Raw genomic sequence first — 17,315 nt, forward strand, 5'->3', positions numbered from 1 at the left:
GCAGCAAGAGAAAAACAGTTAGTACCCATACGACTGTCAGCTGATTTCTCAACAGAAACTATGCAGGCCAGAAGGGAGTGGCAAGAAATATTCAAAGTGATGAATAGCAAGAACCTATAACCAAGATTACTCTACCCAGCAAAGCTATCATTTAGAATTGAAGGTCAGATAAAGAGCTTCACAGATAAGAAAAAGCTAAAGGAGTTCATCACCGCCAAACCAGTATTATATGAAATGCTGAAGGGTATTCTTTAAGAAGAGGAAGAAGAAGAAAAAGGTAAAGATAAAAATTATGAACAACAAAGTGACAACAAATACATATCTATCAACAAGTGAATCTAAAATTCAAGTGAATAAAAAATCTGACGAACAGAATAAACTGGTGAATAGAATAGAATCAGGGGCATAGAAAGGCAGTGGAATGACAATTCTCAGGGGGAAAGAGGTGTGGGGGTGCGGGAAGAGACTGGACAAAAATCGTACACCTATGGACGAGGACAGTGTGGGGGGTAAGGGTAGGGAGTGGGGTGGGAACCAGGTGGAGGGGAGCTATGGGGGGACAAAAGAGGAACAACTGTAATAAGCTGAACAATAAAGATTTATTTAAAAAATAAAGAACTTTTACAACTAAATAATAGGAAGACACAAACCCCAATTAAAAATGGGCAAAATATTTTTTAAAAATACTTTACCAAAGTAAATATACAGATGATAAATAAGCATATGAAAAATTGTACAATGCAAATAAAAATCAGTAGGCGATATCTCTGCATGTTTACAGAATGCCAGAATAATTCAAAACACTGACAATGACAAACACTGTTAAGATTGTGGAGCAACTGGAACTCTCATGCACTGCTGATTGGAATGCAAAATAGCTATTTTGGAAACATTTAGCAATCTCTGATAAAGTTAAACATTACTTACCATATGATCAAGAGATATTAAAAAATGTGTCTAAAAAATCTGTTTGCAAATATTCATATCACAGATTTATAATAGCCAAAAACTAAAAGACTAGAAATGTCTATCAACTGGTAAATGGATTACAAATTGTTATATACATACAGTATAATATAATTACGACTGTCAAAGCATTATAAGTAAGACAAACACAATAGATTATGCACTGTATGATCATGTATATATAAAATTGTAGAAAAAGCAAAAATACAATGAAACAATGAAGATCAGTGGTTGTTAGGGCCCGGCGAGCATGGGAGGAGGTTAGGAATTGACTGCAAAGTGGTATGAGGGAACTTTTCGGGATGATGGAAATGTTTTTCAATATCATGATCCTGTGGCTAATATATAGCTGTGTTTATTAAAACTCATCAAACTGGACACTTAGAATTGGTGAGTTTTATGGCAAATAAGCTCTATCTCAAAAAAGCTGTTGCAGAAGGAGGGGAAAGAAAAGAGGAAGAGGGGGAGGAGATAGAAGGAGGAGGAGAAGAGAGAAGGAAGAAAAGGAAGGAGGAATACTACCCTTGAAAATACTACCCTTAAAAATAACCTCTATGAATGATGTGGGTTCCATAAAGAAAGAGGCTCCTTCAGTCATTCAATGACCACATAAACTCTTAAATGTTAGTCAAGGGCTAAGCACTGAAGGAGAAACATCCTCAATCCTGAATAATTTATAGTCTAGTGAGTAAGACAGATATGTAAACCAATCACAACACAATGTGAAAGTTACTATATCAAAGATATATACAAAGTGCTATATAAAACACTTTGGAAATAACAGAGATTTGGGGTGGGAGGAATGGAGGATGTTATAATCATCTGAATGCTGCAGTATGAAATAAGGAGGTGAGGGAGAACTAACCTCCACTACAGAGATCTGGGAACTGATATAGAAAGAGCTTATCTTTTGTCAGGTAAAGAATACCTGACTTCCAGAGAAACCAAGATGGCGGCATAGGTAAACACCTAAACTGCTGCCTCGCACAACAATTTCAAAACTACAACTAAAAGACAGAACGGACACCATCCAGAACCACAGGAAAGCAGGCTGAGTGAAAATTCTACAACTAGAAGGAAGGAGAAAAGCTCACAGAGAATTGGAGGTACGGCAAAGGGGCTTTGTGCGCGCAGAGAGGAAGGGCGGCTGAGAGCTTGGCTGACTTCCTCTGGCGGAAGGGGGAAGGAAGCCTCGGACCGCGAGCTGGGAAAGGCAGAAGTCTGAAGGCGCACACGGGCCAGTGCGCACAAAGGCTGCGGAGGTAGCCATAGGCTTTCCCTAGTGAAAGGGAGTCAGAGGATCCTGACTGAGCCCCAGTTCTGACTGCAGTGAACCCCGGTTCCAGGCGAGCCCCTGGGGACCCACGCTCTTGTAGGGGGAGTCTGGACTCTCGGGCGGAGACTCAGGAGCCGGGGAAGGCGGAGACTCAGGAGCCGGGGAAGGCGGAGGACTGAAAGTGCGCACACGCGCCGCGCTGGTGCGCACACGCGCCGCGCCGGTGCGCACAAAGGCTGCGGGGGTTGCCACAGGCTTTCCCTAGTGGAGGGGAGTCAGAGGATTCTGACTGCACCGAGCCCCAGTTCTGACTGCAGTGAACCCCAGTTCCAGGCGAGCCCCTGGGGACCCACGCTCTTGTGGGGGGAGTCTGGACTCTCAGGCGGAGACTCGAGCTGGGGAAGGCAGAGGACTGAAAGCGCACATGCGCGCAGGGGCGGGGCTGACAGGAAGCCAAGACTGAGACTCCACCCCATCCAAGCTGAGCACAGAGGCTATTGCAATTTGGCAAGTCTAATCCTATAAGGCTGTCTCCAGCACCGGGCTTCTCCCAGCATAGACACAGCTGATCCTTACAGCCAACTGGCCCGGAGGTCAATTCTTCCCAGTGATACCAACAACAATAAAGACTTAATTACAACAAGGCTGTACACACAGTCCACAAAGGGGTGCACCAAGAGTGTCCACCTCAGGTTAACTGGGGAAGCAGACCCACTGGGCCATATTGGAAACCTAGCACAAATATCTACCTTACCAACTCAGGGATTCAGTGAAAATGCGGGGTCAAAGAATCAGATCACAAACGAAAGAAATGGAGGAAAACAAACGACTGGATATAGAATTCAAAACCACCGTTATAAGACTTTTTAAGAATATCCTAGAAAAGGCCGATAAATATCACGAGACCCTCGAAGATATGAAAAAGGACCAACTAGAAATTAAACATACACTGACTGAAATAAAAAATATTATACAGAGACCCAGAAACAGAATAGAGGAACACAAGAATCAAGTCAAAGAATTGAAATACAAAGAAGCAAAAAACACTCAACCGAAAAAGCAAAAAGCAAAAAAAAAAATCCAAAAAGTTGAAGATAATGTAAGAAGACTCTGGGACAACTTCAAGCGTACCAACATCAGAATTATGGGGGTGCCAGAAGAAGAGAGAGAGCAAGATACTGAAAACCTATTTGAAGAAATAATGACCGAAAACTTCCCCCACCTGGTGAAAGAAATAGACTTACAAGTCCAGGAAGCCCACAGAACCCCAAACAAAAGGAATCCAAAGAGGACCACACCAAGACACATCATAATTAAAATGCCAAGAGCAAAAGACAAAGAGAGAATATTAAAAGCAGCAAGAGAAAAACAGTTAATTACCTACAAGGGAGCACCCATACGACTGTCAGCTGACTTCTCATCAGAAACTATGCAGGCCAGACGGGAGTGGCAAGAAATTTTCAATGTGATGAATAGCAAGAACCTACAACCAAGATTACTCTACCCAGCAAAGCTATCATTCAGAATTGAAGGGCAGATAAAGAGCTTCACAGATAAGAAAAAGCTGAAGGAGTTCATCACCACCAAACCAGTACTATATGAAATGCTGAAAGGTATTCTTAAAGAAGAGGAAGAAGAAAAAAGTAAAGAGAAAAAATTATGAACAACAAATACATATCTATCAACAAGCCAACCTAAAAATCAAGTGAATTAAAAACCTGAGGAGCAGAATAATCTGGTGAATATAATAGAATCAGGGGCATAGAAAGGGAGTGGGCTGATAATTCTCAGGGGGAAAGGGGTATGGGGGGGTTCATGAAGAGAATGGACAAAAATCATACACCTATGGATGAGGACAGTGGGGGGGAGGTAAGGGCAGAAGGTGGGGTGGGAAAGGGGTGGAGGGGAGCTATGGGGGGAAAAAGGAGAAATAATTGTAATAATCTGAATAAAGATTTAAAAAAAAAAAAAAAAAAGAATACCTGACTTCCAGAATATGTAAATCCACAATGACCTGAAAGTTTTGTCTTTTAATAATAAAAAAAATTAAAGAGATTCCATTTCACTTACCAATGTCAGAACTCAACGGTTCACTTGCCTCGCTGGCTGAAACACTGACATTAGCTATGGCCTGTTGTTGGATTGGAAAGAGCCCAGAGATAATTCTTGACATTATTTCTTGTTCTACCCTAGGGGATAAAAGTTAAGGATTCCTAAATTTGACTGAAATGTAGAAAATGTTATAAGTACTACCCTTAAAAATAACCTCTAACCATAAGCACAAACATTTACATGTGAAAGCAGTCATTCTAAAAGCTGAATCTGGAAGAAGAAACAATCTAGTGTATCCCCTAGCAAAATAAACCACATGAAATAGATCTCCATGTGGAAGATAATTCATTACATCAAATTAAAATCTTTCAGATTAGTCTAAAGAGTTTAACAGACCTCATAAATTCATAAGAAGGTTTAGGTCAACTATACCTAGCATATCATGCACCTAAAATGTTGGGTTCTCTACTCTGATGAAAGCACCCATATAAAACCACACAAGATCAGAGCTGGAAAAGAAGTCCAGCTACCCTCTCTTCAAGGAATAAATATATAGACTGCAATATAGATAGGTAGTTTTCCTCTTAAAAAAAAAAAGATAATTTATTTCCAAAGTCATTGTTAGAAAGGAGAAAAAGAAGAAGGGGGGAAAAATGGAATGAAATAGGAGACTGCCTCTGTATATGAAAACAGCTAATACACGATTAAAAATTATTATATGCCCTGGCTGGTTTGGCTCAATGGATAGAGCATCGGGCTGCAGACTGAAGGGTCCCAGGTTCGATTCCAGTCAAAGGCACATGCCCAGGTTACGGGCTCATCCCCAGTAGGGGGTGTGCAGGGGGCAGCCGATCAATGATTCTCTCTCATCATTGATGTTTATATCTTCTCCCTTACTCTCTCTGAAATCAATAAAAATGGTTTTGTTTTTTGTTTTTTTTTTTAAATATATTTTATTGATTTTTTTTTTACAGAGAGGAAGGAAGAGGGATAGAGAGTTAGAAACATCGATGAGAGAGAAACATCGATCAGCTGCCTCCTGCACGCCTCCTACTGGGGACGTGCCCGCAACCCAGGTACATGCCCTTGACCGGAATCGAACCCGGGACCCTTCAGTCCGCAGGCCGACGCTCCATCCACCGAGCCAAACCAGTCAGGGCTAAAAATGTTTTTTAAAAAATTATACAAGTAATAGATGTTCATTTTCAAAAAATCATAAAACATATTAAAAACTTTTAAAACAGGCAAGGCTCCCTCATAATCCCAGATTCAAGGATAAACACAGTTAACAATTTGGAATGTAATTTTCCTTTTTTTCCATATGTCCATTTATTTTGGAGTGAGTTCTTATGAACTACTAGAGGCCCAATGCACAAAAATTTGTGCAAGAGTAGGCCTTCCTTCCCCCAGCTGCTGGCCCCGGCTTCCCTCCAATACCCGGGACCTGGGCTGCTTCCCTCCTCCGGCTGCCCGCAGGCACCCAGGACCCAGGCTTGCTTCCCTCCGGCCCCAGCTTCGTCAGAAGGACGTTCGGAATGATGTCCGGAAGACGTCTGGTCTAATTAGCATATTACCCTTTTATTATTATAGATGGTTAAATCATTAGAATCCTGCTTAGTTTATGTACCAATGTATAAATAATGTATTTCAACATGACTAAATATTTTTCTAAATCTAATCTTGATCACTGTACTAATATTCAGTTTAGTTTATTCCATAACTTCCTTAAGGTTTCTCACAGGGATAAAAATAAGTTCATAAGTTTATATAAGTAACAAACAGAACAGTACCTTGTTTGTAATAAGCACTATAGCTGCTAAGTAAGCTATGGCCTAGTGGCAGAACTGTAATTTCCTTAGGATAAATTTCCGGAAGTGAATCACTGGATTGAAGAACATGTACATTTTTAAGGCTTTTTTACTTAACAATAGCTCTTTTGCCATACAGACAGTCTAAAGTACAAGTATTCCAGGACAGAAATAATACCTCCAACAATTAGTTACACACTAAGTATCACATCAAATAGTTTCCAATGACTATAGCAAAGGAACGAAATTTAATAAATGAAAGGAGACAAGAAAGATTTTCAACCAAAACTCAATACTTTCCATTTATATTTGCTACTACAATTCTGTTAACACCAATGCCTCTGTAAACTCACCACTGAATTAAACTACTTTCCAAGGTTTCTTTTCTCTGAATTACTTTATCCAGAATATCAGCAGTGGGATGAAAAGTAGAAACAACTGGTGGAAATGGAGGACCATTGTATTTTGTAGAAGCAACTTTAACGCTTCTATTAAACTCCAGAATTGGTTCAGAATATTCCGGAATTTCATCACATTTTTCCTCTTCCTGGTAATAATAAAAACAAAATTATTATATTCATATATCAGTTCAACATTGCTGAGTGACAAGTATAGGCAGGGAACTTATATAGATGAATTAACTTAACCAACACTTATAAATTAATCAATGGCATTTCAATTCGTTTAATCACATTATTTACATACACATTTGTCTATCATATGGAAAAATACTGGTAGAAAATGGTTTCCAGATCTGTTACCTGTATGACATCAATTACTTCATCAAAGTTAGTTCCTGGAAACTTCACCTCTTCATCTACCTTCGTTAATTCTGGAGTCTAAGAAAGCATTTCAGAAAGTTTTTGTTGTGTTTACTGTCTTTTTAATTTATACATTATTTATCATATTTCTACCCATAGCATAAGCTTATAATAAATAGCCCTATTTTTTAAATTTTAACATCCTGTTCAAAATTTATTTCATTTGTAAATGAAATCCAAGACAGTCCCACCCGTCCTGTGTGGCTCAGTGGTTGAGTGTCAACCTAAGAACCAGGAGGTTATGGTTAAGATTCCCAGTCAGGGCACACTCCCAGGTTTCAGGATTGATCCCCAGTAGGGAGCATGTAGGAGGCAGGTAATCAATGATTCTCTCTCATCACTGATGTTTCTATCTCTCTCTCCCTCTCCCTTCCTATCTGGAATCATTAACACCATATTTTTTTAAACATCTACTCCTCCAAAAAAAAAATCCAAGGTAGTCCCAAAGCCATTAGGTTCTCATTTCAATAGTCCTAAAAAATTAAATGTAAGTTTTTCTGTCAAGGATTCCATCAACAATGCAACTTAAATCAAGTTGGTATGATTGTGATTTCTCTCCTAGAGTTAAGATAAAGTGCTTGAATATGTAGATATATAAGTATACACATACAAACTCACAAAAAGACAGATATAGAATCAAAAATTTAGAAAAATAAAATAGTTATTTTACAAATTTAGTCTGTAGGCCTCACTGTAAGTAACCTAGTTACCTAAAACCACAAATAGCCTCCTGAGAGCTGAACAATAAAGAGTCCGAAAATTATTATTTGTAATCATACGTTTTAATAAACTTCTGGTGGAAAAATAATACTAATGAAAAAATTAAATTAGAAACAAATACATTTAGGTTCAGTTCTATTTTACTATTTCTGATTATGAAAAATTGTTGGTTTTCTCCCTTTCCTTAAGAATGTATTCTTATAGAAGCATGGAATAGACTGACAAATCTCAGAGGGAAGAGGTGGAGGAAGGAGAGATTAACCAAAGAACTTAAATGCATATAGGCATAACCCACAGACACAGACAATAGTGTGGTGAAGGCCGGGGACGGAGTGGAGGGGTCAATGGGGAGGAAAAAGGGGGCATCTGTAATACTTTCAACAATAAAGATAAATTTTTTTTAAAAAAAGACTTTATACTTGAGGACCAAATTTGCTTACAATAGATGAAACGTGGGGAAAATTACGGTGCTATTTGGATGTGTAGTAGTAGAGTCATAACTTCATTACTTAGTAGCAAATAAATACTTGGAAGAAATGCATATTTGTGCATCATGTCAATAGTACAATGACAAAGTAACATCCCAAAACATAAACTCCAATCATCATTAAAAAATTCACATTCAGAAAAATTATACTTAGTTCCCATTTAAATTGAGATTCTCCTCTGAAGAGAAAAAATTCTTCACATATGAGAGTATTACAACTTATGTGACCAAAAAGTTACACTAAGGATTATCACTTTCAAAATATTTATAAATGTTAAGAATCTTAAAGTTTCATTTTCAGGTTCATAAGCAATTCCAGATTCATTCTGAATCTTCTCCTTAAAACCTAAATTATTATAATAAATTATAATGAAAGACTTTGCAGGGAATAACATTAGTTAAAACCTATAGTGAAACATTACTTAAAACTATAAAATAAATTTCTGAACAATACCTGTATCCAGGTGTTCAGAGGAGGAGGAGATGCTTGTTTGGGACTAGGCAGAGATGAACTGACATCAATGCTGACATTTGAAATGCTGTCAATATCTACACTGGGTAATACCTAAAAAAGAACACAACTTCTAGCTTTCTGTTCATCATTTTGACTCAAATACTTGATGTCTATATATCAATAACATATATTTAACTTTTTATTGCAAAGTCAATGGAAAATAAGTTTTTAATTATGAAAGGATAATTTACAAAATTTGGAAAATAAAGGGAAACATACAAAATACTACTATCTTAAGAAAGCTTCATTTTCACTATCCCTTTTACATATCTTTTTACTAGCCACTTATATGTAGGCAAAATACACGATAATTTCATTCCTGATTTTTCAATGTAATTAAGTCATAAACATCTTACCTTACTTCTATATAGACTTCATAATTATATTTTAAATGACTGTATAATATTTCAACAAATACACATGCCTTTACTATTAATCATTTTCCTGTTGGCAAACATTTAGGATACTCCTAATATTTCTACTATTACATGTATACTAGAGGTCTGATGCACCAAATTCGTGCAAGAGTAGGCCTTCCTTCCCCCAGCTGCTGGCTGCCGGCACCAGCTTCCCTCTGGCACCCGGGACCCGGGCTTACCTCACAGCCCAGGCTTTGTCCCGAAGGTCCTCAGAAAGGATGTTCGGTCTAATTAGCATATTACACTTTCATTATTATAGATCACTACAAAAAACTTCTTAATAAATATAGGGTTTATTTCCCTAAATTTTGAATTATATCCTTATACTAGATAGCCAGATACTAGATTAAATTCTTGAGCCACAGGGCATGAATATTTAAGATTCTTGGTAATTACTGCCAAAATGCAATCCAAATGAGCTCTATTTACAACATCAAAAAAGGTGATCAATTATAAGTTTTACCCAACTTAACTGCTTCAGCAATAATAGTTTTTAAATGGAGGTATATTATTTTAATTTGTATTATCTGGGTAACTAGCAAGATTTAAATTATTCAGTTTGTTTGATTATAAATTGTATTTCTGCTTCCCTAGAATCTTATTCATGTTCTTCGAATATTTCTGGATTTGTATCTATGTTTTCTTATTTATTTATGGAGGTTTTTATATTTAAAAATATTAAAAAATTAATTCTTTCTAGCATATTCCTTTCATATGTTCTCACTATATGTGGTTTTCCTTTTTATTTAGAAATTTGTTATATATTTGTTTTAGATTTTATAGATTCAAATATATTTTTATATTATTTCTAAGTTTTCTTGTCTCATATTCAGACTTAGCTTCAAACTTTGATAAAGATTTCATGCAATTACCTTCTAATTCTTCCTATTTTTATACTTTGTAGTTACACATTAGCCTATTGCCTGCTTGGAACTCATTTGCTATATATAGCAGGAATTTTAGAGTCTAAAACTGATCTATTTTCCACATTGCTAACCAATTATAACTCACATTTTTTTTACAAGAATCCTATTTCTCAACTGATTTATCCATCCTATATTATATTTTAATTAACCAACACAATTTCTGAAATACTTTTATAAAGGGCCAGTACCAAAACACAAACTTTTCTAAACCCTTTGTTCCTTCAAATATCAAAATGATCCTAAAGTTCAAGTTTTTAAAAAAAGTCATGTCTTTTTTTTAAATTACAATTTCACTTAAATTATACATTAACTAAGGAGAATTGACTACTTGAATATTTAATCTTCACATATAAGTTGTTTCTCTATTCAAATCTTCACCTTATCTAATAAAAGAGTAATATGCAAATTGACCATCACTCCAACACACAAGATGGCTGCCCCCATGTGGACACAAGATGGCCACCACAAGATGGCCAGCAGGGGAGGGACCAGGTCTGCAAGGGAGGGCAGTTGTAGGAGATCAGGCCAGCAGGGGAGGGCAGTTGGGAGGGACCAGGCCTGCAAGGGAGGGCAGTTGGGGGCGATCAAGCCTGCAGGGGAGGGCAGTTAGGGATGACCAGGCTGGCAGAGGAAGGAAGTTGGGGGCGACTGTGCCTGCAGGGAAGGGAAATTGGGGGGGACCCAGGCCTGCAGGGGAGAGCAATTGAGGGGGACCAGGCCTGCAGGGGAGGGCAGTTGGGGGGACCAGGCCTGCAGGGGAGGGCAGTTAGGGGCAAACAAGCTGGCAGGGGAGAGTTAGGCACCAATCAGGCTGGCAGGGGAGTGGTTAGGGGGTAATCAGGCTGGCAGGCAGAAGTAGTTAGGGGCAATCAGGAAGGCAGGCAGGTGAGCAGTTGGGAGCCATCAGTCCTGGATTGTGAGAGGGATGTCCCAGATTGGAGAGGGTGCAGGCTGGGCTGAGGGATAGACCCCCCCATGCACGAATTTCGTGCACCAGGCCTCTAGTATATCTATATATATCAAAGCCCAGCAACCGGAACGATGGAACGACCAGAATGACCAGACTGACCGGTGGCTATGACACGCACTGCAGCAACCAACCAGCCTGATCTGGGCCCTGATCGGCCCCCAACACCCCGATCAGGGGCAGGGATGGCTGGCCAACCACCCGTGGCCCTTCCCCCCGCTGGCCTGGCTCGATGGGCCCCCATCGGGGCATGCTGGCCAGACCCCACCTATTTATGAATTTGTTCACTGGACCTCTAGCATGTTTGTATAAAGATTGATGTATTAATAAGTCACAAACACTGTATTTTTAAAATTAATTACAATATATTGTTCAATCATTCCCTTTGGAATATCAACAAGCCATCTGGATCTGAGTCACTGGCTTAGAAAAGGTACCTTAAAGCGTGCAAAGCAAGGAAAGAAACATCACATTACCACCATAGTTTTAAAGAAAAGACCCATGATAAAAGCAAAGTTTTCATGAACACATATAATAGACTTTAAGTACTAAAGTTAAGCCAAATTTTTTTTTTCCTGAAAAACTTCTGTTCATGCACCCTGGGATACCTGTACAGCGAGCTGAGGAGGGTCCTTTTTTTCCGACTTCACTTCTACAACTGCTATGTTAGGTTTCTTTACTCCAGTTTCTGGTTTTCGAGAAGATGGAGGAATAGAAGTAGTCACAGTTATAGGGTGTGGTTTGTTTATAATTGCTCCAGCAGGTGGCATGGAATCACTATTACTTTGGGTTTGTCCTAAAAATTTTGGAGGAGAAAATGAGTCAACCATTTCAGAAATAAAGGAAAAAATCCAATATACAACTTAGATCTTTATGGCTATATCCTCATAAGTAAATCACCATCTGCAATCACCTTTCCCTCTAGTATCACCACTGTCAACAAACCATGTCATCCTTTTAACAATGACCAACATTTATTTGGCATTCATACGTACTAAACACTTCACACACACTATCTAATTTAACCCTCAATATAAGCCTATGAGGTATTAATAACTTTACAATTGAGAAAACAGAGGTTTAGAAACATAATTTGCCAAAGGTCATAACTGTTTCTAAGTGCCAAAGCGAAGACTAAAGTGTAATGTATTATATTGTATTATTTTTATTCTCAAATCTTCATAGAGCAACAATGGACAGAAATAAAACCAACAACAAAATACCAATGTTTGACCTCCAATAAACAGCATGTAGGCCAACTATTTAGTGATTATCATAACTATAAAAAACTCGTTAACTTTCAGTTCAGAAGTTCTACTTGTTATGGTACAGAGCACTCACTAAAAGCATAGACTCTAACCCTAGCTGGTTTGGCTCAGTGGATAGAGCATTGGCCTGCAGGCTGAAGGGTCCCAGGTTCGATTTCGGTCAAGGGCACATTCCCGGGTTGTTGATCCCCAGTAGGAGGCGTGCAGGAGGCAGCCAATCAATGATTCTCTCTCATCCCTGATATTTCTATCTCTCCCTCTCCCGTCCTCTCTGAAATTTAAAAAAAAAATAAAATTTAAAAAAAAGTATAGACTCTAAATAAAGCCAGCCCACCTGGGTTTGAATCTTGGCTCCATTCTATCTATGTAGCCTTTGACAAGTTACCTAACTCCTTTGTGCCTTGGTTTCTTCATCTATGAAACTAGTACATTACTGTATTTTATAGGGTGGATTAAAGCAGTTAACATATGTTAAGTGCTTAGATCTGTACCTGGCACACAGTAAGAACTTTTTAAGTTTTAGTATTATATCAATAGAAGGTATGTTTGAACAGACATTAGCCACCAAACTAACATGTCATTAACCCATAATATCAAATATAAAACATTTTCTCATGTTGAAAAATATCCATATTTAAATCATTCATCAAAATTAAGAAAGAATAGTAATGAGACTAAAAGAGAAAAATAGCTAACTAGTGAGAGCAAAAATTATTTGAACAGTTTTTACAATGATGAGCCCAAGACCTCAAATAAGTAAATAATCAACTATTGGCTTGGAATATACAGCCACACTACTTTTACTTATAACAGCCTAGTTCAAATGTACATAAAAGGTACTTGAAAGTATTTCCCCTAACACATGATATTAAACCAGTCAAAATTCTTGAATTCTTTAATTTTTATGAATGTCTATTATATCTAAACAATTTTAAAATTTCATTTCATCTACAGCAATGTATTATAAATACCAAAACATTATTTCCTGTGAGCAGAATTCATCCTATCAGAGACATTCTGAGGCCGTACCCACAAATATACTAGGTGTACCAGTTAATAATAGCAGATTTTGTAATCAAAGAAAACACGATAATTTCAAGAGAAACATCAGAAGTGTTTTATTCAAAGTAATATCCATCGCTAGCTACAGATTTCCCCATCTTTCAGGTAATTTGTGGATACTGTCCCAATAGAACTTCACTTGTTTTGAGGCAAACCATTCAGAGACCCAATTTTCCATTTCTTTGTATGTTTTGAAGTGCTGCTCAGAGTGCGTGTGCCATCAATCAGAACAAGTGGTAATCTGAAGGAGCAAGGTCTGGTGAATACAGCGGGTGGGTTAATAACTCCCAGGCAAGATTTTTTAACGTGTCTTTAACTGGTTTTGAAGTGTGTGATGGTGCGTTATCATGAAGCAAAATTACTTTGTCGTGTCTTCTGACACATTCTGGTCATTTCACAATCAAAGCATGGTTCAAATTGATTATTTGTTGTTGGTAGTGATCAGTATTAACAGTTTCACCTGGTTTTAGAAACTCATAATACACCATACCTTCCTGATCCCACCAAACGGAGAGCATTGTCTTCTTTCCGAAGCGATTTGGCCTTGCAGTTGATGTTGATGGTGGACCTGGATCAACCCATAATTTTGTGCATTTGGGATCCTCAAAATAAATCCATTCTTCATCACCAGTCACAATTCGATGTAAAAAAGACTTTCTTTCGTGCTGTTGAAGCAACATTTTACAGATGACTTTTCGGTTTCCCATTTGTCTTTCGTTCAGTCGATGTGGCACCCATTTTCCTTCCTTTAAAATCTTTCCCATTGCTTGTAAACGATCAGAAATTGTTTGCTGAGCAACATTTAATCTTTCTGCAAGTTGTTTTTTGAGTTTGACACGCATCTTCATCCAATAATGCTTGTAATTGTTGGTCTTCAAACTTTTTCGGTTGACCTGGACATCTTTGTCTTTCACATCGAAATCAACACTTTTAAAGCATTTAAACCAGCATTCACAATTATCTTGAGATGGAGCATGTTTACCATAAGCTTCCAGAAGTATTCAGCAGCACTGTTCTTCAAAATAAAGTAATGAATTAAAACTTTGCGCAAATGCTCTTTTTTTGGCATGAAATTCGACATTTTTTAAGTGTAAAAATATCTATGATGTTAATACCTTCAGCAAATTTGACATATGAAGTTTTGAAGCTTGTTGTCAATACAACAAAATTTGATATGTCAATACATATCAAATCGCATATATATCAACATATGTGTAACTCCATCTACTGAAAAAAATCTGCATTATTAACCGGTACTCCTAGTAAACAACACATAAGGGAAAAGATAGGTGACTATCATGTCAGCACCATTCTATAAGTTCTGCTAATATGAATTTTAAATTTACCCATATGTTCTGTAGATCTTACCTAAAAGAATGGCCATAGGAATTAGATGACCTTCCAGTGTACCTGAAAGAGTAGGCATTTCTCTGCTTGGGCTGAACAAATACTGCTGATCACCAGGAGGCAGTGTAGCAATAGAACGCTGCAGTTTAGAATCTATCTTCTTGGGTTTTGTTGCATAAAAATCAGTTTGTGTTCTTATTGACTTTACTTTAGTGCCTGTAATAATCATCAATGGCAGATATTTTTAAATATTGTTTGAACAGATTTATTACACCCATCTAGAAATACACAACTCTTCTTCACAGAAAAATCTCATTCTATATATGATTACAGTGCCCCCAAAAGTAGCAGCATATAAATCAGGGGAGGGCAAACTTTTTATTAAAAGGCCAGGTAGTAAGTATTTTAGTCTCATGGGCCATGTCGTCTCAATTGCAACATCTCAACTCTGCCATTGTAGCATGAAAGCAGCCATAAACAATACATAAGTAGAGCAGAGTTATGCTGTAATAAAACTTTATTTATAAAAACAGGCAGCTGATCCCTAGCTGGTTTGGCTCAGTGGACAGAGCGCCGGCCTGTGGACTGAAGAGTCCTGGGTTCGATTCCGGTCAAGGGCACATGCCTGGGTTGCGGGCTCAGTCCCAGTAGGGGGCCTGCAGGAGGCAGCCGATCAATGATTCTCTCATCATTGATGTTTCTATCTCTCTCTCCCTCTCTGAAATCAATAAAAATATATTAAAAATAAATAAAATAAAAACAGGCAACTGACCTTCAGACCATGGTTTCTCAACCCCTGAATGTAAGTAACAACGTATATAACTACTATGACAGAACAGATACAATGACTAGGAAAAAATGTTCAATAAAGATTTGGAAGAATATTTATAGATGGTAATATCATTATATATATATATATATATATATGTATATATATATATATATTATATATATATTAGTCTATTCCTATAGAATAAATCTGTATAGACTTTAAGTTCTCAATTCTTGAATTAAAAATTTTGTCATCTGTCTCTTTGGAGAAGATAAAGGGAATATGAGAAAAGTGAAGAAAAGTAACATTTATAAAGGAAAATGAACTATTTTCTAAATCAATTCCTGATATTACTACATTTTTACTTGTAATATCTGAGTAATTTTATAAATCCAGATTTTTTTTTAAATAAAGTTTCATGATTCCAGAAAGAAAATTTCATTACCACTGACTATATTTTTTCATCCTGTTCTCTAGTATTCATTCGATTAATATTTTTCTTGAGTATTTATTGAAGATATATTTTCAAAGCCTTAATATGCGTTTTGTATCACTGCAGACACAGGGAATACAGCACTGAATAAACCAACTGTACTCACTGAGCTTACAGTCTAACAAGTAAAACAATTAGTAAACAAACATTTAACAGTGAAAAGTGCTCTAAAGAACAATAAGGCAGGGCCAAGGGATATAAAGGGAAAGAAGACAATTTTGGATAGGATGGTGAGGGTAAAACCTCTCTGAGGAGCTAACAGCACAGAGCAGAGATGGAAAGAACTGAGAGAGTGAGCCGTATAAGGATCGAAGGGGAAAGCTCTTCAGGAAGAGGAAACATCAGGTATGAAGGTCTAAGGATGAGCATGTGTCATCCACAGATTCTCAATCACTTCTAGCATTAAAAGGATTGCTTAATCAAGTTATTTTAGGTTTGAAAGTATTTTAAAACCTCAAGTTATTTTTTGCAAAGACTTTTAAAACCCCAAATATAATATAATAGAAAAGTTCCAATAAACAAAAGGAAACACTAGGGTAAATATCATCTATATGCTTTACCTCAATAACTTCAGCAGGGTTACTAGATAAACTGACAGGCTTATATAATCACCTAACTCTTAGAAATGAAATAGAAAGAAAACTAGAGCACCAGCCAAAGCTCCAACTTCCAGAAAGAACAAGAAAGAAAACTGAGTAGGTGCACTAGTTACTACATATTGCCAAAGTGGCTTACACTGCTAAAGAACAAGGAATTTAAAAATGTATCAAGATCAACAGGCTCAATATATGAGTTATATTTAAATACATTAGTGATATGATGTCTGTGAGTCACAACATATTGTGATAAGTGAAAATATTTCTAGTTGTGTACAAAATAACCAAAAAGTTTTTTTCACTTTTGCTACCTATTGGCTCTTTGAGAACTGCAAAAGTGCCCATGATAACTTTTTTAAAGGTGATTTTAAAAATCACTGTTTTCATTAATTTTTTTAAATATGTTATTATCGATTTCAGAGAGAGGGAGAGGGAGAGATAGATGGAAACATCAGTGATGAGAGAGAATCACTGACTGGCTGCTTTCTGCATGACCTCTACTGGGGATTGAGCCTGCAACCCAGGCATATGCCCTGACTGGGAATCAAATTGTGACCTCCTGGTTCATGGGTCAATGCTCAACCACTGTGCAACACCACCGGGCTCAGATTTTTTTTTTTTTTTTTTTTTTAAGAGAGAAAGGAAGCGGGAGAGAGAGATAGAAACATCCGATGAGAGTTTAGAAACATCAAATGCTGTCTCCTGCACACACCCTACTGGGGATCGAGCCCATTAACGGGGCATGTGCCCTGATCGGGAATCAAACTGGCAACCTATCAGTGCATGGGACAACACTCAAACAACTGAGCCACACCAGCCAG

General features: G+C 37.5%; 1 protein-coding gene across 11 annotated transcripts in view; it reads right to left on the minus strand.

Moving 5' to 3' along the window:
- KIAA0586 overlaps positions 1–17,315 on the minus strand; it is a 113,926-nt gene that overhangs the window by 68,230 nt on the left and 28,381 nt on the right. For all 11 annotated transcript variants that reach the window (XR_013960685.1, XR_013960686.1, XM_080670047.1 and 8 more), the window contains 6 exons: positions 14,655–14,849; positions 11,565–11,752; positions 8,585–8,695; positions 6,864–6,941; positions 6,456–6,649; positions 4,313–4,431 (listed from right to left, as the gene is read on the minus strand). Coding sequence is in view for 9 of the 11 variants with exons in the window: in XM_080670047.1 (XP_080526173.1) it covers positions 4,313–4,431; positions 6,456–6,649; positions 6,864–6,941; positions 8,585–8,695; positions 11,565–11,752; positions 14,655–14,849 (885 nt within the window). In the remaining 2 variants the exon portion in view is untranslated. The remainder of the gene's footprint in view (positions 1–4,312; positions 4,432–6,455; positions 6,650–6,863; positions 6,942–8,584; positions 8,696–11,564; positions 11,753–14,654; positions 14,850–17,315) is intronic.

Source organism: Plecotus auritus, assembly GCF_963455305.1.
Source record: "Plecotus auritus genome assembly, chromosome: 1".
NCBI lineage: Eukaryota > Metazoa > Chordata > Mammalia > Chiroptera > Vespertilionidae > Plecotus > Plecotus auritus.